The sequence below is a fragment of the Cyprinus carpio genome, unplaced genomic scaffold (assembly GCF_018340385.1).
Source record: "Cyprinus carpio isolate SPL01 unplaced genomic scaffold, ASM1834038v1 S000006752, whole genome shotgun sequence".
NCBI lineage: Eukaryota > Metazoa > Chordata > Actinopteri > Cypriniformes > Cyprinidae > Cyprinus > Cyprinus carpio.
Window position 1 is genome coordinate 78,465 of NW_024879351.1, and position 22,202 is coordinate 100,666.

The following is a 22,202-nucleotide window of genomic DNA, read 5'->3' on the forward strand; positions in this document are numbered from 1 at the left end:
CCCCCCCCCCCCCCAGATCTGTTTCACTCACTCACTCACACACTCACAAACACACAGGAAGGACGGTATACAACAATTGTCTTGGCTTTTTTTTCAGTTGTTGTGCACTATATCGGATTGCGAAGAAAGGTCACATGTTTGGGTTTTGTAATAATTGTTGAAGGAAAAAAAAAACTAGTCCATGATAAAGGAAAAAAAAAACCAGGTTAAAAATAGTGCAAATTTCTTAGAAATGTACCCTCTTTTGTGTAATTCAATGGTGTGTGTTCAATCCTTTAATTTGTGAAAATATTTTATATTAATTTATAGCCCAAAGTCTTCAGGATAAACAACAGCGATAACCCAGATAAAAGTAAAACAGCTACTTTTTTTTCTATATAGTCGTTGGCCATGATTATACAAATCTTAAGGGTGTATATTATGATGCGATCCTCATAATTTATCCCGTTCTCTTAGGAGTGGTGTTGACAAGCTCTGGTTGAATAAAAGAAGATTTGTAAAGTTGCAAAGACTAAAGTCTTAAAATCCAAAGAGATATTCTTTATTTAAAGTTGAGACGTCATCCTATGCCCCCACTGAAATGGCCTCAATTCAAAACAAACACGCCCACATATCTACATACACAAGTGGGAAGATTTGCATAACGCCCAGATGTTCACACAACGGAAAAGAAGGTGTATCTTTTATTCTCATTGTAGTATTGTTGTTGCCGCCAACTGCCATGTCGTGAGACACTGTGTGTTTCACTGTGAAAGCGAAAAGTACTTTGTTTGGTCCTTCCAACAGAGGATCGATATCTGCTTCATCATGCCTGGAGCTGATCTGTGCTGGTTGCTGAGGAAAGCATACATCAATTTTACACTGTGGATCGCTGAATCGGCTGTCAGCGTGGATGGTAGCGCAGTCCAGCCCGGGGTCGTAGAACACGTGGATGCTGCAAGCACAAGTTACTCTCCTTCGCTGAATCCTCCACAAGCTGCTCACCTCTGCTCACCTCAAGGCCGGGGTGCTGTGACGCTGTTCCGTTGAGAAAGCGGAAAAAGCTACTTTGTTTGGCCTCTCCAAAAGAAAGACACGGACTAGAAATCATTGCTTATATCAAGTTTATAATGCGTTTTTATATTGATGTCTCCTCTCTCTGGCCGGACAACAAGGCATCACAATAGTGTGAAGAGGCGGTAACATTTCCTCTCTGTCACACGCTTGAGGCATTCGGCCAATCACAACGCGCTGGGATAGCTGGCCAATAAGCTTCAGAGCACACCCTCGCTTTTCAAAGCGAGTTGAGCTTTGTAAAAATCGACTTGTTTCAGAGAGCGGGCATAGAGGAGAAACAATAATGTAACAGCAATATGTGGAAAAATAATGTGTTTTTTTCCCCTTAAACCCACATAAACACATTTCATTACACCAAAATACACATAAATAACGTTCTTTTAGGACTCATATGACCCCTTTAATCATTATTTACAAAAGGGTTTAAAATGTGTTTTTTTTTTTCAGTGTGAAGTATTGATTTACCAAAGTACCATGAAGACCATTAACATTCTTTTATAAATCTTCCACTGTGTTTCATAAATTTTCATAACGTTACAAAACATGGACATTTCACAACATGGACTAAACTTTGTCTTATCATAAAACATTGAAATATCTGAACATTTTTTCTGTACCTTGCACACATAGTCTAAAGGGGATCTGCAGGGGTTCATTATGTGAAATAATTCCCCAATCATATGCTATGGATTATTACATCTCATTTATACAGTATAGTATATATTATATATGTGTGGGTGTGTGGAGTGTGTGTGTGTGTGTGTGTGTGTGTGTGTGTGTGTACTATATACAAAAGAATCACATTTTGTTGCTTTGCAGCCTGAAATGAAGACAGACACAGTTTTTGTTTCATCCAGCTGTATTTATTCAGTGCAACTTATAACATGCAAGAGAAAGATATAACACCAACATGTCAGAAAAAAAAAATTAAAAATTAAAAAAATAGAATCACTGAGTTCACCCACTTGTGTCAGTATTTTGTTGAATCACCTTTTGCTTTAATTACAGCCTGTAGTCTGTTGGGACATGTCTCTACTACACATCTGGACTTGGCAAATAGTGTGCACAGATCTTCTTTACAGAAACTGCCAAAGTTCAATTTCAAGTTGGATGGTTTGCGTGTTTGTGGACTGCAGTCTTCCAGTCACTTCACAGATTTTCAGTGTTTTCTTGTTTAACGGTCTGGGCTCTGACAGGCCATGTCAAAGGACATTGCACTTTTTTCTCCTTTAACCCATGTGTGCTTCCGGTTTGCTGTGTGCTTTGAGTTCATTGTCATGGTGGAAGGTAAACCTTCGTATCATTTGACACCATTTAGCTGCAGAGGCAGCAGGATTTCCTCAAGAAATGGACGGTATTTTGCCACATCATCTTTCTTATATTCCTGAACAACGTGATCCAGTCCTTGCTGACAGCGAACCCACCCCAGAACAGGACATTACCTCCTCCATGCTGTACTGGAGGAAGTGCTGTTATGTACGATGGTGTGAAACGGTATTGGATTTACCTCGACGACGTTCGTTTGGGTGACTGAGGCCAAATAATTCAATTTAGTTTAATCTGCCATAGAATCTGACAACCATTACCATACAAGTCACATTTGTGAAGACTTTGTGGATTATTGTTGTCACATGAACACTCTTTGTCATAAATTGCTGGTAAGCTGGCTTCAGAGTTGCGGTAGGCCTCTTGGTAGTCTCTTGATCAGGGTCCTTCGGACTCTTTCATCCAGTTATAGAGTGATGTACTCGATCAGGGGGGAAGGGTCTGTGTGTGTACCACATACCCTCCACTCTTAATCAATAAAAATTCCACTGTGCTTCTAGGCATCAATAAAAGCCTTTGGATGGTTTAGTTTTGTTTGTATTATTATGTATTTATTTTGGATATCAATTTTCTGGACTTGTGCTTGTCCACAAACTTGATCCCGGAGATCTTTTGACAGGGCATTGCATCCCATTTTTGATTGTTTGCTTCAGTGCCATAACAAGGCACCTGAAAATTGGGTCCAGGCCAAGCTCTTTTCTGCTGAGCTCAGTCCAAATTACCACCATGATAATCACCGTTGAAAGTCAAATGGCCTTTTTGGTGTGCCCATTGACGATAGGTGATTCAGTCAGCAACTAATTGGTTAACAAGTCATTTTTAGGAGGCGGGGTGCTCCTTTTTGTGACTAAGGGATTCTGATTATTATTTAATTTATTATTATTTTACAAGGGGGGGTGCTTAGTTTATGTACCCCCCTATATATTGAAATATACTGTATCTATGTGTGTTATATAAACAACACACCAATATATAGCTTTTTTGTATATATATATATATATAATATTATATATATTATTAGCTATATATATATATATCTATAGAATATATAGCTATATCTAGCACTATTATTTTTACACACTAAACAAAGCCAAGAGGGGTTACGCTTTTAAGACATTTCATTTGTAAATAAGACTTTTCTTCATTTATTGAAATATTAAAACAAAAGTAAAAAAAATAAATTAATAGATCTCGTGGAAAAAAAAATAGTGTCATCTCAGTGATCCAGTTCAACAAAAAAGAACACAGAACCCCTCAAATCCTCTCAACATTCTCAGCAAGAAGGCAAACTCCGACAAACCAAACACCCAACCAAGTATTTTGCACGTACCCCTGTCTTCTTAGCATTCATTTCAAATACAAAGTGTCAGTGGACCTTCTTGCCCACCCTAAACCACAATATAATTAAGTTCTGGGTCAAAGTCTGTATCCATATCCTAAACAATACCACCCCAGGGCTCAGCTTATGACACACTGGACACCTCACAAGTGGTCTCTATGGCCACAAGCTCACACTCCCGGCGTGAGGCTGGAACTTAGCGGCAAGAACATCGTGCAAAAACCTAAACATACGCAAAACACACAGAGCTCCCAGTCGTCGACCATAGAGTCTGATGAAGAGGAAGTGCCTGACACAATACCAGCTCGCAGGACGTCCACACACACACAGGTCGGTTGTTTTATATATGTGTAATAACACTCCCGTGCTTAATCAAAACTCTCCAGTCTATTGACTCTTGTCCATAATGTGTGTTGTTTATGCAAAAAATGTGTGGAGACATGCGGTGGTGTTGCAGATGAATTGGGGGTGTGTGTCTGGAGCAGAGTTGCATGGAATGGCATTTTTCCTCTCAATCACACTGAAGCCATTAGTGCGAAGCTTAAAGAAACCGAACAAAGTAAGAAGGCACAAATCACTAGAGCTTGTTGTATTGGGCGGGTGAGCAGAAGGGCGGCGCCTGCACTGGAGCAATCCAGTTTGCCGCTTACTCAGAAAATTCACCCCTTCTGAGTTTGCTTGTGTCTCGTTCTCTTGCTTGTTTTAAGTTCCACTCCACTCCCCCTCTGCCCCGAGCCGTAATACAAGGGTGAGTGTGTTTTAATCAGTAAGCAACATCGGACCAAGGTGAGGAAACTATCTTTTTATTAAAATCTGACCAAACCTCTGACTAAGCAAACCATCGTACTAACCCTCTTTCTCACAGAGAATACGGTTGAGCGGCGCTTCAGGGCCTACCTGCCAGTCTACACATTATGCTGAATCATGTGCGTTTGAGTTTGACAAACTGTGATCCCTTACACAAACCTAACCAGGCTTTTTCTAGTGTAGCCATGGTTTGAGTATTTTTTTTTATAGTAAAACAACATTAACCATGGTTTTGCTACAGTCCCCATAGTTGAAACTTTTTTGGCTTGTTTGTTTGTAGTAAAAACTACAGCAGCTCTGTTTTTAAACACGTAATTATGTTTTTTATACCAGCATTCACAGTAAAACCATAGTAACTTGGACACCATAGTCATTTTATAGTTTCTATGGCTTTTGTTACTGTAATATCTGTATTCCCACCACCAAAAAAAAAAAAACCTACAAAAAACCAGTTCCACTTATGGTACCGGTAACTGTAGTAAAACGTTTTGTTGTTGTAGTATATAACTACAACCATACTTAAGGTTTACATCCAGCATTTTACAGTATTACACCCATATTAAAAATAAAACCATGGTTTACACTTGTTTTGTGTTAAATGTAGTAAAACACTATAACTAACTACAAAAATAACCATGAGTTTTACTACAGTTACCATGGTCCCTAACTATGTTTCTTGTTTATTTTTGTTAGTACAACTATTGGAAATACAATAATAATGTTGATAATTTAATAAGTATTTACAGTAAAACCCAAAGTAACTACAAAAATGAACCATGGTTTTGCTTACCTTAGCACCCTACAGTATAGTATTATTTTCTTGTCATACAAAGCATAATACAATGTTCCTTAGTGCCTAAGAAATAAATCTGACCTCGTTTATCCAAATGAAACAGTTGTAGCATACCGGCGATATGGCTAGCCGTTAGGACTTACCTTTCATCTCACTGGCAGTTGCTTGGCTGGAGCAGGCACTCCTGAATGCTGCCATCTTGGCTTCATGAGGATTTTATGAGCCCGTCATCTCAGGTCTAAATGTCATGTGACTGATCCCATGCCATAAAGAACTTCCTCTAGCAGACAAGACAACGACACAAGTCTGTATAGACCTAGGAGTGTACGTCATATTTGAATTTTTGACTGGAATGAAAACGAGTCTGTGAAGGACAGAAGTACAGTGCGTTACAATGGAACTGTAGTGTTGTTTTTAACAACAACACTACAAATTGTTCAGCTGATGAAATTGCAAAACCATCTTTCTGAAAAATACTTTCAGTAGACCATAAAAAACTTAATAAAACAAATAGGTGTGAAAGTTGTGGGTGGCTTTGTAAAGTCTATTCAGCAGACCTTGTTTCATCAGCGTTAATTGTTCGCAATGGGCGTCTTAACTGACTAAAGTCTATTTTCATGCCGTTATGTGCTCTCCAGGACATCAACTTTATCAGAATTACATTTTGGTGCTTGCAAAAAAAATTAAAAAAGAACAGAAATTTCATGAATATATCTTAAATGCCAGGTACAGTCTGATTACACCATCGCTGCGTGTTCCATTATGATACTGCAGACCGAGCAAAAATGGAAGGCGTTATTATTGTAATTTTATGTGTTTTATTACTGTAAAGTTTTGCTCACCGGTGAATGAGACATGAGTTAACTGACAGTGCTTGGATTAAACCCCCCCACAAAAGCCGTCTCTCATCGTGTGTCACTGTGATGAGCCTCCGGTCTACCTCGTGCACGTTTCATTTCGTGTTTTTTCTTGAGGCAGCATGCCCTTTAGCGACAGTGATTTGTAGGGAGGATGTTGAGATCTTTGCTTCCAAAGCTAGCTTGCTCTTGCTACCCTCTCCGAAATTCACCTACCCTACCTTAAAGCTAAACAAAACTGTCGAACATGTTTAGCTATCTGCATGAATAACAAAATCACACTTACTAACAAACTACTTACATTTGTTACATCAATAATAAGGTAGACAACATAAGCATTTGCCAGCATGTTTGCGGCCTTAGGGAGCTAGCATATTCTTTTAGCAAAGTACATTACAAATGCTGCCTCAATTTAGTACCATACAGTTTCTTTAATATTGTATTCTGTGCATGTATACAGTCCATAAATCATTAATTTACAAACAAACCAAAGTGTTAGACAGTACAAGGAAAGTACAAAATATCTCTTTTGTGATGCAAACATGGTCCTTGCTTCCTAAAGTAAGAAAAGTCATGGCACGTGCATGTTTATGTCTGATTCAGATGAATTCCAAGTAAAATGTTTATGGCAAAATCACCTTTTCAGTAAAAAAAAAAAAAAAAAAAAGTCAAAATTACTGAGTTCACATGAGTTATGTCATGCTTACCTCAAAAAAGGTGATTTATCAAATAAGATTAGATTTAAGATTTAATTCTCATGTCGCATAGATGAGTAAGAGATGTGTAAGTATACACAGAATATGAGTTATATGATAAATATTTCCAAATATATAAGCAAAGTTGATACCAAGATATGCTTTTTAGGGAAACCACTTGTCATTGAATGAAAATGTGAGCTCAAGCACTTATAAACAAAACACAGAGAGCATAAACAACAACTTAATATTTTGAGATACAGAAAAAAATAGTATTTGATAATGTACACACATAAAAATCAAAAACATTTAAATTTTGTAAATTCATATGCAAAAATGGTTCTTTGGTCTGCATCTTTTGTCTGTATGTGCCCAGACTCAACATGTAAATGAATCTAAATATACACCTCCAACATTTTTATTTCCAGACAAAAAAACAAGGACCTCAGAAATACTGCAAACCTAACTGCAAAAATAAAATTAAAAAAAATTAAAAAAAAATTACCAATAATAATAATAGTAGTTTCGTGTTTATGGCAGTATGAGAACGGGCCGAAGAAATGTGGCGCCCCCTTCTGGATGTGTCCTGTGATGAAAGAGTGCCGCATAGATTTCAAAGACTTCCCGTGATAGGGATCTTCTTGTCCATCACTAGAGGGAACAATTGGGAATGTTGTCCTGGGCCTTGTGAAAAGGGTGGCCCACCTAAAAAATTAGGTGTTCCTGGTCCCAATGGCATTTAGCGCCGTCCCTGTGTATCTTGTCAAAAAAAAAAAAAAAAAAAAAAAAACGGAGTTTCCAACATACAATAAAGTTTCATCTATTCCAATACTGATGTTTTACTGTCTCAACACCATCAGTGAGTAAAAGCAGCCAGATTACAGTAGCAAAACTGTAAATACATTCAGCTCCTCTACATTTGAAGTTGAGGATGTGGAGTTGGACCCCGTCGCGGTTCATCAGGAATCTCTGCTTATGTTTTTTCTATTTGGTCTTCTGAGAGCCAATCATCACCTTAGAGACAAAGTTAACAATGGCGCTGGCCGGCTGCTCGGGGTCATGTTCGGCAAACACGTGACACACATTCTCTGTGCTGCTCCCGCTTTTCCTCGCAATGAAGCCAAAGATCCTGTCACACACACACACACACACACACATAATAAATGTACACACTCAAATACATTACTAGCACTACATCAGAACTGAGATAGTCTGATTAAAACAGGGATGTGACAAGCACAGAATGAGAAGGTGATGAAGGAAGACTTACTTTGCAGCTGTGCAGCCGTCCCGTGTCCACCTGTGAACAGTGCAATAAAGAAGTCAGAACATCCTATTAAAAGTTAAGTAAAGTAAAGTAAACTGCGAAGGTTAAACTTTTCTTTACAAATGTACAAATTTAAGATGGCTTTAAGACAAATTTCATTAATTGCATATATCGTACGGACTAGATAATGAATGAAAAGCAGTCAAACAAATGTACAAACAAGGGTGCACTGTATGTGTGTGTGTGTTTGTGTGTGTGTGTGTGTGTGTGCGTTACGTACTTCCTGTCCTGAGGATCCAGGGCACAGAATATCACTGTGTTGACAGCATAGTGTCTCCTGAAGAACAATCTGGAAACACACAATTAACTATTAATTCATTTTAAAGTATATACACGTAGAAAATAGTTCTTTTAAATTGGAATAATATTTCACAATGTTACTGTTTAAACGTATTTTTGATCAAATAAATGCAACCTTGGTGAGCCTAAGACACTTTTAAAAACATGAAAAAATTGTACAGACCCCAAACATTTTTTAAAATAGAAACATTTCCACTACAACATTACTCAGAAAAGATTACTAACATAAATGTACCATTTTATTGATGACATTACATTATCACTAGCTCCCCCTAAATGCATCTAAATATAACTTAATACTTTATATGAAATATAAATTCAACTTAAGAAACAGAAATATAAAGAGACCGACTCACTTCCTCTGGTTGTCCGTGAGGGTGATTCCCTGCGCAGACACTTTAAAGTGAACAACAGTGGATGTGGGTGGTGGATTCATACTCAGAATCACAGTGGTGGCCTTCTGAACACCCTGAACTCCTGTCAGAGACTCCAGATCCACACTGCCCAGGAACCACACGTTACACGCTGAGCAACAACACACACACATTAACACAAGGATGAGATCAAATAAACACTGATATTGTTCAACATGCACACAGATATCCCTTTACCTGCTCCCTGTTTGAGTAGCTCTGCTGCAGAGTTTGTAGATGTTTGTGATGAAGATTCATTTAATTCCTCAAGAGGGTCTGAAAGCAGTCTTCGGTTAGCATATAAACACTAAAAAGATTGAACCCACGCACACACACACACACACACACACACACACACACACACACACTAATATTATAACATACCTCTTTTTGGGATGATGAGTCTGCAGGGTAAAGCCATGGGTGTGATTGAATGCTGACACACCAAAGCTGTGAGACTTCCTGTACATACAGGAAATCATATTTATAAGTTTAGCTGAATGGTTTACCATATTTTCCAAACAATAACAATGTAATTGCAATTTTGCTTATTTAAAAATATATACACTACTGTTAAGAATTCTGGAGTCTGCAATAACTTTAAAACATATGCTCACCAGAGATGCATTTATTTGATTAAAAATACAGTAATATTGTGAAATATTATTACAATTTAAAATAGCTCTACTATTTTAATAGATTTTATAACGCAATTAATTTCTGCAATAACAAAGCTGAATTTTCAGCATCATTACTCCAATACTCAGAGTAACATAATCCTTCAAATATCATTGTAATATACTGATTTAGTGCTCAATAAATATATATTTTTTCATCATCAATGCTGAAAACAGTCATTTGTGTTGCTTTATGTTTCTTTGTCAGGATTCTTTGATGCATAGAAAGTTCAAAATAATCTTTTCCAACAATACAAATGTCTCTTTTGATCAGGTTAATGCATCCATGTTGAATAAAGATATTCATTTCTTCTTTAAAAAAATAAATAAATAAAAATTGCTGACCCCAAACTTTTGAGTAAGTGAAAAGAAAAGGGAAACAACTAGCTGTATGATACTCCTGATTACAACCACTAGAGGGAGATCCTGACCATGAAATGATGAGGCTCTAACCTGCACTTGTGTCTTTATTAACATTCACATGGACCTTAACAGATACTTACCAAAATAAGGTTCGTTGGGGCAGCCTTTTAATCGCACTCCTTTAGGTGTGCACTCCATCAGGAAATGCCGCACAAGCTCACTGGACAGATCGCCCACTGTGCACAGACACAGGAAATGACATAATATGTAAAATTATTTTTAATTACCAAAGCAACGATAACACATATGAAGTATCAAGACGAAATGGATGCAGAGGTGTTGACCAAATTTAGAAAGACCCATTTATATAGAGAAGATAGAATCAAAACCATTATTATTTTTATTTGTTTGTTTGTTTACTTATTGAAAGCTCACTGGTAATTTTTGTGGTAATGCACTCATAATTTAGATTTTTTGTTGCTGTGCTTTACTCACATCATATGTGAAATGAGAATAGCACTGTGATGTGGGTTTAATAAATACAACATATATTCAACTGCTTCTATAACAACCTCATTGGAAGGTAACCAAAAAATCTGCACTGAAATGTGCCGTACAAAATCTGAAAGTAGATATGAAATGATCAGGGAATGTTGTTATAAAAAGCATTTTCAGCTGCTTGTTTTGAGATCCTTCTGAAGGACTTTTCTACATTTTATTCTAATCTTTAGTTCATCTGGCATTTAGGAACAACAGTATGTATCCTACTTCCTCCTTAATGCCTCGCCCTGACTGGCCAGGCCAAGTTTCTGAACACCACGCACATCTGATGTTGAAAATAGACTCAGAGTATGTTTTTTCACACAATGAAACTCTTATCTCAAAAGATAAAGCTAAATTTAATTTCTCATGATACAGAAAAAAATAGTACAAAACGAAACAAAACAAAAAAACAGCTTAATACTGTGTGAAACCCCCTGTTAAGGAGCCATTTGGAATCGTGAATCAGAAGGAGACGGACAGTGTGTGTGTGTGTGTGTGTGTGTGTGTGTGTGTGTGTGTGTGTGTGTGTGTGTGTGTGTGTGTGTGTGCCTCCCTTCCTTCCTCTGATTGAGAAACACACCATGTTTACGGAGGGGCTCTGGATATGAATGCTCCAGCTGTGTTCACACTCATTCAGCTGTTCCTCACACAGTAGTGTTGGGAAATCCTGCGCTCCAGGGTCTTAAACCCCATCAAATATTTCACTGCAGTTCATTCAGTGAGTTGCCCTGTACATTCAGACTCTGTGGACAGTTCATTTTAAACAGACAAAGTGCTGGCCATTACAAACCATTGGTCTCAAATCTGGAACTGGGCTCGGATATTTTCCACATAAAGTACTTTTTAAATCACATGAAATACAGGCATTGCGTCATCGTTCAGCTCAAGTGAGTGGAAATGTGAGAGCTGTCATAAAAAGTACTATGTATGTAGAGTTCTCTTACTTTTTCGGCTTTGCTGTAGAATGGAAGGTGGGGGCGTGGCCACCTTCATGGCCAATCCGTAAGCTCCTCTGAATGAGTGACTGTCTCTGATGATGAAGGAGCCCGGTTCTTTATCCTTGAGAATGGCAATAGCTACAAAAAATAAATAAATAAAATTAAATTAAATAATTGATGATTGAAAACAGCTGAACTAATTTCAGTCTGCTTAAAAAAAGTGGTAAGTGAAAAAACAAGGCTGTGAGGGAAATAAATGAATACATTAATTCAACAAAAACACATTAAAAGTGACAGCAAAGACTTTTATAATGTTACAAAATATTTCCATTTCAAATAAATATTTGGAAGTTTCTATTCATTAAACATTTGAGCGATACTGTACATCCCTCACAGCCATAGTCATATTTAACATGACTCCAAATTCAACTACAGCCTACTGAGGATCTAATATTATTACCTTGCTCTCTTGAGATATCTGGTTTGTACCAAAACTTTGACGTATCCTGAACGAACTTCACATTTTCTGGTTTACTGGCCATGAAATCTGCAAATAAAAACAATATCACATTACCATATGACATTTTAATCCTGTTGTGTGTGTGTGCTTTCAGACAGACAGGCTACAAACCTGGACTTGGTGTAGATCTGGTAGGTGAGGTGTTGTGACTGGCATAGGATGTGCTGATTCCACTCCTGCTGAGCGGGAACATGGTCTCTGAGCCTTCAGTCCCTCGTCTCTTCAGGGGCAGAAGGGGAGGCTGAGCCACATCCAGACCCAGAGCCTCAAGACCCTCCACCGCCTCCAGAAGGCTGCTCTCCAGTCCCTCGACATCCAGAGAGGAGGACAGGCCACGGTGTGCTCCGCGAGGGGAGCTGTGGGAGTTTGGGGATGAGAGGGTGAGGGGTGGGGAGGGCTGAGGGGTGTAGTGACTCAAGGGGGTGCTGGATCCACCCTCTAACCAGGAATGAGCAAGGGTGGGACTGCACAGAGAAGAGAAAACAGCACAGAGTTATCTTACATTTCATGTACATAGACAAACACACCCCACCTTGCGTTTATACATTGTTAAATATAGACTAGATACACAATAGACCACACATGTAGCCTGTTGTTACTGAAAAGCCAGCATTTACTTCAGTTGGGTGGGAGAGGTTTTGATTGACCTCTAGGTTTGCAGTTATATTAAAAATTTGGCTGATATTATTAACTTGTCAAAAATTATTAATATATACAAGTAATTTTATATAATTATAAGATTTATATATTATATAAGTATTATATACATATAATAATATTTTAAGATTTTTATAATATACATTAATATATAATTTCTACATTTTTTTTTTGAAAGAAGTCTCTTATGTTCTGCATTTATATGATCAAAAATACTAATATAAAATTGTGAAATATTATTACAGTTTAAGGAACTCATTTATATTTAATTAAAAAAAAAAAAGTTATTTATTCCTGCTATGGCAAAGCAGATTTTATTAGCAGCTATTACTCTAGTCTTCAATGTCCCATGATACTTTTTAAAATTATCAATGTTGAAAACATTTTTTTTCCCAAGAATCTGTAAAAAAAAAAAAAAACTTAAAACGAACAGTATTTATTTAAAAAAAAATACATATATATATATATATATACACATACATATATACATATATATAACATATATAATATATATATATATATATATATACATATATATATATATATATAATATATATATATATATATATATATATAATATATATATATCTATATATATATAATTATATATACATATATACATATATACAGAACATTATATATATATATATACATATATACATATATACAGATATACATATATATATACATATACATATATATATACATATATATATATACACATATACATATATATATATACATATACATATATATATATATACATATACATATATATATATATACATATACATATATATATAATATATATATATATATATATATATATAGATAGATAGATAGATAGTCATTTTATAAATGTCTTTAATGTCAATTTTAATCAATCCAATGTGTCTCTGCTGAATAATATTAAAAGTATACATTATTTATATTTATTTAAATGAGCAAATACAAGCTAAAATCAGTCATTTTAAATAGTACAAGTGAAGATTACATTTCACAGCATTATTAAATTAAATGAGAATTTAAAAGATTTAATGAACGTTAGATGACAGCAAATGTAACCTAAATATGAAACTGGGAAAAATTGACATGCACAATTACTGTAAATACCCATATCAACTGGTAACTGACATGGTACCGATATATTGTGCATCCCTGTTGATTGCTTTGGTTGGTTGATTGACAGACAGACAGTACCTGTCTGTGTTGACCAGCGGGCTAGGGGTGGAGATAGAGTGCATAGATCCAAACATCCTCTGACAGGAGGCGGGACTTCCTGTGACATCAGCGTGATAGAGCTCTCCGTCGGATGACATAGATGTGTGTGTCATGCTGTCCACATATCCTCGTGACTCTGCAAGGAAATACACAACAGGATTTTATAGACCTGAACGAACACACACACACACACACACACACACACACACACACACACACACACACCTTCAAACACTTTCTCTGGAAGATTCCATTTGGTATGAGCAATGTCTTATTGCATGCCCACAAAATATTTGAAGACCTGCGCTGTGCAACCTGCTACTAGTTGCCAAATCCAGGTTATAAATCAAGTGGTATTATTAGATAGAACATTGTAAAGGAGTTGGGCTTGTGGGTTTGGCAGAAGCCCATATATACGCATTCTTCAGCTTGTGCACATAACAAACCACAGAGGAGGGACCCTGGAGGAATTTCTCTCTGTTTGTCTCCCACCCTCCCTTGCTGTATGGAAATTGGCCGGATATAATCAAATTAATTTTTTAGTCTATCCTCTTTGACCTTTGAAAAATTACCTGCAATTAAATGTGAGAAGAAAAAAAAAACTATAGCTTTAAGCAGCAGTTAGCAGCAGAATATTGAGGCAAATTTGTCCCACATGAAGAAATGGATTCACAGTCTTATAACTCCAAGAGAGAAACAGGATTGATGTTTTGAGTATTGCAAATGTAACCAAAAGTCCCAAGTAACCATCCATTCCAAAATTATAGAAAATGGCTACAATTAGCTACAGCCCTTTATGCTGGATTCCTCATAAATGTTTTCCTACAAAAGACAATTACAAATGTTTTACTAATCAAACATATACCGTAGCATGATAGCGGCTTCTTCTTCAACCATAACCACACCCCTAACCACATCATGTGATAGGATGTCAAGGAGATGTTGTCTTTGAAAATGTAACCAAGAATACAGAAAAACATAAACAAACACACAAACAACATCTGGAGGCAGAAGAGTCTAAAGTGTTCCCAAAATAGAACTCGTGACCCACCCAAAAAACCCATGAAACTCATTACCAAGACACATGAATCCCAAAACTGCTTCCCAGAGATTCATCTGGTCTGCTTCTCTCTGATCAAAACAACAACACAGCTGCTCACCAGCACATGCTGTGTTTTGGATGCAGGTGGTCAGCATGGGATGCTGGTTTGCTGGTGTCCCGCCAGGCTTCTTAACTAGCTTGACCAGCAAGTCTTTATTTTTCAATTAGCTCCACCTGAAAGACCCATGCTGATCCACCAACTTCACTAGTTAACTTTTGCTACTGAAAAGCACAGCTACACTGATCCACCAGCTAAATCGGCAAAGAAACAGAATAAACCAGCCTGGACTTGCATGGAAATTCATTTAAGTCAATAAATGGATTCAAATGAAGCAGAAAGGCATCCAAACATAATTTTCCCGAAACCAACGGCATCAACAGATGTCAGGGTCACATGAGGATTGCAGCCAAGAGGTCAATGATCTGCTGAACTATACCAGCTCTTCAAAGAGAAGAGAAGATCTAGATGACCCTTCCAGTCAGAAGAAAGAAGTCTGAGGGTCTAACAAGAAATTTATTACATGCCAAAAATGAAGCAGCACTGAATTTAAGACGCCAGGCATCCCAGTTTTGTTTTTTAAACTTACACTTTATTTCTCAAACATAGCAAAATATGAATGCAGATGCTTCTGGCTATACAAGCTTTCAAAACCCAAGCTTGGAGATTAACTCTGGGATGAAATGGATAAGGTACAAAATGTCAAAAAACAGAAATAACTCCTTACAAATGACCTCACATGCCTCTCATTCAAAGAGTCTAATTTAATATAAGATGTTGTATTATTTCAATATATTTTCTTTAGCATTACTATTGCAATTGAATTATTAAAGTGAAAAGTATTTACTATTAAATCCTTTTTTATTTATATATATATTTTTTTAAATATTTTTCTTTTAATTATTTAAGGGAAAGTATTTAATATTAGATGCAGTATCATTTAAAATATTGTTTTAATTCAGCTATTTAAGGGAGGTGTTTAATACTAGATGCTATAACTAGTCATCATTTATTTAAGGTTTTTCCACAATTTCTATATTTATTTTGCAGTAATATATATACATATATATATACAATGTAATATATATCTATATGATATATATATATATATATATATATATATATATATATATAGTATATATATATATATATATATATATATATATATATATATCTAACCAAAATACACAACAACATATTCCTTTAGTTTTCGTTTAAGTACTAAAACTAAACTATTTATTGAATAATAAATAAAAAAATAACATGATGATAAAAACTATACAGACATATTAAAAAGTAATAAAAAAAATACCAAAATACACAACAAAATAACAAAAACTTTTACTAAAATATAAAATAAAATCCAGATGATTAAAAACCATATTATGAAAAACCAAAAAGTACTAATATTCTTCCTGTTTTCTTTTTATTTATTATGGAAAAAAAAAAACCTTGCTGAGTGTTCTACATTAGGCTAACCGTGACTTGTCACAGCACTTACATATTATTGCCCTTTTGTTAGTTTTGATTGCTTCTCTGGTCCTCATTTGTAAGTTTCTTTGGATAAAAGCATCTGTTGAATGACTAAATGTAAATGTAATGTAGTCTCCAAATGAATGAGGTCATAACTTAAAAAGAGTCTAAAAGAGACAGGCGTATATGTTTATGCATCAGTCTGTTTCACATTAAATGCAGTCATGCAGAAAGCACAGCATAAACCTCATCAATATTTGCACATCATATCAGCAGAGTTTGGAATTTGGCTGGCAAATGAAAGAAGAGGATGTTAAAGTGTGTGTAAGCGTGTTTGTGTGCATGTATGCTCAGACCAGGTCTTTCAGGATTAAATCTCTCACATGCCAGTGAGACAAAGGACAACTTCAGTTTTATGGACTTAACAAACTCGCCATTCAAAGGAGGAATGCACACACACACACACACACACAAAGTGAGCCAAGCTGAAAAATGTCCAGCTGTTGTGATCAAAGCTGCAAAGCTGAGCTGCACAGAGAATGTGTGGAGGGGAAAATAAAAACAGAGAATTCAACACAGGAGGATTAAATGCTTTCCAGTCAAAAGCATTACTCCAAAACTACGATACATGGTCTAAAATATGTCTCTAATAAGAATTAGCTCTAGTCTGATTTATATATCTGACACCTGGGTTTCCTCTCAGATCACAGCTGCCTTTATGACCAAATATACATGACGTCTTTTCTGTATTAAAGACCTGTCCACTAGATGTTCTGCACAACATGTCCAAAAAAACAATACCAAAAATAACCCTTTTTCATTGCATACACTCTCAGAAATAAAGGTACAACAGCTGACACTGGGGCTGTACCTTTTCAAAGGTCCATTTTGGTACTTTAAAGGTTAATATTAGTACTTAAAGTGTACATATCAGAACCTAATAGGTACAAAAGTGTACCTTTTGAAAGGGTACCGCCCCAGTGACAACTATTGTTGGAATTTCTGAGAATGTAAGTACTCAGCACACTAAAATAGCTATGGAGTCTGTTTTTTGGTCTTTATAAGGCAATATACACATTCACCATTGACTGAACTAACTAACCAGCTATTCATTTATGATTCATAGTGAAGGAACAGAAATAAATATAAGAAGAAAAGTGAAGATAACAATCACATTATTTGACAATAATATGCTTCTCCAACATTAAAAATGTAGGTTAGATTTTATATGATTAATTATAAAAAATAAATAAAAAAGACACCCCCCCACACACACATATATACCGTATATACCTCTGCCATGCTAATATTCTATGTGACTGTTAGACATGCCTTGGTATCCATAGTGTTGTGATACGTCATATTCACATAGCATATATGCATTATATATAAATATAAATAAACATTTATCAGTGAATTAGTGAATCTTGCCATCCTAATACATACATACATAAATAGACAGACAGACAGATAAATAGACAGATTATGATTATTATCAATAAACCAAAGAAAGTTTAATATTAGATGGCATTGCTTTTAATATTCAATTCTTTTTTTAAATCATTTACTTACTTTTATAATTAAATTATTTAAGGGCAGATATTTATTTAAAACTATTTTTATAATCTAATTATTTTGGCAAAATACATAATTAGATGTTATTTTTTAGATGTTTATTTATTTAAATTGGCATTATTTTTAGAATTTAATTATTTAGGTGATTTAATAATACATATTTAATATTAGGGGCTTTATTATTTTAATTTTATTTTATTAATATTATTTTAAGTGTATTATTTTATAATGTAATTATTTAAGGAAAAAATATTTAATATTAAATGTTTGGTTAAGGGAAAATATTACATTTTAGATTCTGGATTAATATATATTTTTTTTTTATTCAATTTTGTAATGGATGTGTTAAAATGTAGATGCTATAACTTAGATGCTATATTTATTCAAGAATAAACAACGGCAGTATTTTCTATGCATATAGAGCAGAAGCCACTCTTCTTTGTACACATATTTATTTATTTTTTTTTTTAATAGAAGCAATATTTATTGATTTTTCTGTGGTTTATGCTGTGTTTTGTTGCTCTATTCAGTGTTAGTATTTTAAGCCCTTTTTGCTATTCTTCTTCAAAGTGAGTCCTACCCTGGCAAAAGACCAGTAATAAACAAACCAAATTGTTTGTTTTGGATAATTTGGATGTGTGCTGCTCAATCTTAAACTCAAATCAGATGGAATTTTAGTTCAAACTGACCCAAGATTTTTACTACAATTACATAACACATTCTTTCCCCATCCACATTCATTTGGACACAGGCCCAAACAAAACTGTCCTTTGTCCAGAGACATAGAGAAGAATAGTGTCCACTGTCTCCACTCCATGCTCACACATTTACTCATGACAAGAGCACCACATCCATCTCTTTTTGTTTTAGTACCTCCCATGGTTGCTTGATAAATCTGCCTGGCCAGATGAGAAAGTGCCAAAGCCTAAATCACCAATCTGAAGTGAATTACGGGACAAATCAAGTGTAAATGAGCTTTAGAAAAGAGTGAATGCAAGATGTTTTCCACAAAACACCCCACTGGTAAAGTATGATCTGCTGAGTGTGTGAGAAAGCACACGAGGAATGCCAAACACTGACAGAACCAACAAAATATAGAGTAGTTTAAGCACAAACACTGGGGCTTTAAAAGTGTTTGTCTTTATCAGTGAAGTTCTGGCAATGCAAATAACACATTCAGATCTTCAGACAAAGTGTCCAAGTCTAAGGGCCAGCTGAAACAGGAAACATTCACATATAAACAAACCAAAAGAGCCTACCACATACACACACATCACATATAAACATAAACCTAAAATTTGTAAGATAAAAAATTGCAATAATAATTATTTTTATTTTATTTTCATTTATTATTATTATTATTAAATTATTTTATATTTTTATTATGAGGCAAAAATAATCTTCCAAATATATGACCTACACTCTAAAAGAAAATGCTGGGACATTTTTATTATTTTTACCCAGATGCTGGGTATAGGCAGATTTATTTTATTTATGTTAAGCATTAATGTTATTGAATTTAATATATTCTTAAAACAAGAGAAATATTTCATGCATAATAAGGATACTTTGTTGAAAACAAGTTTTCATGTAATGAGAAATTGTCCATTTAGGTACAGAGGATGTTTACATGTTACGAGACGAGACGAGACGAGACGAGACGAGACGAGAAGAGAAGAGAAGAGAAGAGAAGAGAAGAGAAGAGAAGAGAAGAGAAGAGAAGAGAAGAGAGAAGAAAGAGAGAGAGAGAAGAGAGAGAGAAGAAGAGAAGAGAAGAGAAGAGAAGAGAAGAGACGAGACGAGACGAGAAGAGAAGACACGAGACCAGAAGAGACGAGACGAGAAGAAAAGAAAAGAGAAAAAAAAAAAAAAAAAAAGAGAAAAAAAGAGAAGAGAAGAGAAGAGGTTTTTTCCATGGTGAGGTGGTGTTCACATAGACTTCATGCTGACAAGAAGACAATTCAAGTCTGTCAGAGATGGCTACAGCAAATGGCTGATGCATTAGAATACAAACACACAAGCAAATGCTCAAACACATGCAAAAAACACAAGCACAACTCAAAAATGACACACAATCTTTCCACACATACCTAGAGAAGCAGTCATGCTGAAGTATTCCTCAAAAGAGACTCATCCACAGAAGATAAGCTGAACTTGCCGGCCACTGCTGTGTTCTGATGCTCCTGCACGCTTACTTAGTCTCCCAGTTTCAGTCTTTCACGGCCCACAGTCTGTAATGCCTACATTGTCACTTATTTCATCTCACATTTTCTCTCTCTCTTTCTATTTTGTGCTGTCTGCTTCCCGGCACAAACACTGACCATGACCATCACGTCACACAGTTGCTGTTCTGTCCAACTGTGTCCCCTTCCTCTCTCTCTCTACTCATCTGAGTCTAGCCTGAATGAAGTCATTGAGTTTTTGGAATTCTGTTAAACCCCAGATGGAAAACTGCTTCATTCTTCCAGCAGTGCCACTGGTTGACTGAGTCCAGCTTTGAGGAGGGAGGGAAGGGGGAGGGCTGAAAGAAAAGGAAGAGGGAGGGAGGACGACTGCCCCCAACTGGCATGAGGCAGAAAGGCAGTGAAAACCCCCCATGGCTTCATTAACATTTGAGTTCATGAGTGCTCTCCTGCCTTTGATAGGCCATTCAAGCATTGTTCTCCGCAGACTCTCACAGTCTGTTTCACCTTACCAAACGGCAGCACTGGGGTCAGGGGTGAGGATGGCCTTTTATGGACCACCATGTGCTGCTGCTCACAACATCTGCTTGTATGCAAAACAGTCATTTTCTAAAACGATATTGTAGTCTTTTTTTTTTTTTTTTTTGAAGTCATTGAGTTTAAATCTAGATTAATCTAGTTTTAATCTAGATTAATCTAGTTTTAATCTAGATTAATTCCAAGATTACAGTGAGATTAATCTAGATTAAAAAAATTAATCTATGCCCACCACTAATATATATATGTGTGGTGGGGGGGGGGGGGCTGGGTCAGTAAGATTTTATTTAGCAAGGATGCATTTTAAAATATGAAATATAAAAATATACAATTAAAACATATTCAAATATTTAGCAGACTGTAACGTCCCTGACGTGACCTCAGCCACTGTAGCACATACATTCATTGAAAGGGGCCGTGCTTTTCCCTTACTTCCCCCTCAAACGTCTGTGTAAATATTTGCATTTGTCTGTCAGTAAGACCTTTTATTTTCTCCTGTTTATTTAGACACTAAAACATAGATGGACTACCGTTACATAACCTCCAAATCTTCCCACATCAGGAAATTAAAATATACAAGACATCCTCCCCTCCTCTAGGCCAAACTTGCTGGAGGCCGGGCGTGTTAAACACTGTTCAAAGAAACAAATCTATTTCATTATCACTTCATTTTAAATAGAAATCTTGTAATGCTGGAAACTGGATTATAAAACAGGTAATCTTACTTGAATATTATTTATGAAGTATAAAAACATTTAATTCTATGGTTTGTAGTTGCTTGTGAATGTTTTTATATCTATCAATTTATTTATACTGTAAAAAAAGTAAAAAATGTTGTAATATAATGTGATATAACATCGTCTTCTTTGCTCTTCCAATCTATCATTATTCCCATGTTTTCCTGTGCCTCCTCATTAAGATGTAATCAGGCAATAGTATTTCCCCCATAAAAGTAAGTGTGCAGTCTGATTTTTCTAAACATGCATACTATGTACAGTCAGCTTGCACATAAACTTTGCATTTTTGTTCTAATTAGTTGGTCGACAAAGGTGGCAACACTGGCTACTGGAGACTGCAATAATAACAGATGCTATCATTAACAAGAACTTGTCTGAGGGAGTTAAGAATTTCAACACAACTCTAGTTTAAATGAGTACAAAGTTTTCATTGCTTATAACTTCTAGAAAAATAGTGCAAACACTGGACAAGGATGAAACTTTTTAGTGCATATGTGTGCACTTTCTTGTACACACTTTGGAAGGCTATGTGTTTAGCTGTACACATACAGTAAGAGTTTGCTTCAAAACTGAAGTACTTCGGGCTTAATTCTAAGGACAGCTCTAGTTCCCAGAGCACTGACTGGCCAGGTTACAGGAAATATGCATCCTGACCCAGAGGGCCACATCCTGTAGCAGAGTTATTATGAGCAGCACAGAATTTGCGACAGCAGCAAGACAGACTTTGCTACAGGGGTTTTTAAAGGTCACATTTGTATGAGATAC

The 22,202-nt window shown here is 35.8% G+C and overlaps 1 protein-coding gene across 4 annotated transcripts in view; it reads right to left on the bottom strand.

Annotated features, from left to right (window-relative positions):
* Window positions 1-7,367: 7,367 nt before the first annotated feature.
* LOC109094502 (tensin-3-like) overlaps window positions 7,368-22,202 on the bottom strand; it is a 38,459-nt gene continuing 23,624 nt past the window's right edge. For all 4 annotated transcript variants that reach the window (XM_042755832.1, XM_042755828.1, XM_042755829.1 and 1 more), the window contains 11 exons: window positions 13,812-13,968; window positions 12,066-12,418; window positions 11,895-11,981; window positions 11,441-11,572; window positions 10,094-10,189; window positions 9,298-9,375; window positions 9,112-9,189; window positions 8,857-9,025; window positions 8,421-8,489; window positions 8,144-8,173; window positions 7,368-8,002 (listed from right to left, as the gene is read on the bottom strand). In XM_042755832.1, the coding sequence (XP_042611766.1) occupies window positions 7,858-8,002; window positions 8,144-8,173; window positions 8,421-8,489; window positions 8,857-9,025; window positions 9,112-9,189; window positions 9,298-9,375; window positions 10,094-10,189; window positions 11,441-11,572; window positions 11,895-11,981; window positions 12,066-12,418; window positions 13,812-13,968 (1,394 nt within the window). In that variant the 3' untranslated portion in view covers window positions 7,368-7,857. The remainder of the gene's footprint in view (window positions 8,003-8,143; window positions 8,174-8,420; window positions 8,490-8,856; window positions 9,026-9,111; window positions 9,190-9,297; window positions 9,376-10,093; window positions 10,190-11,440; window positions 11,573-11,894; window positions 11,982-12,065; window positions 12,419-13,811; window positions 13,969-22,202) is intronic.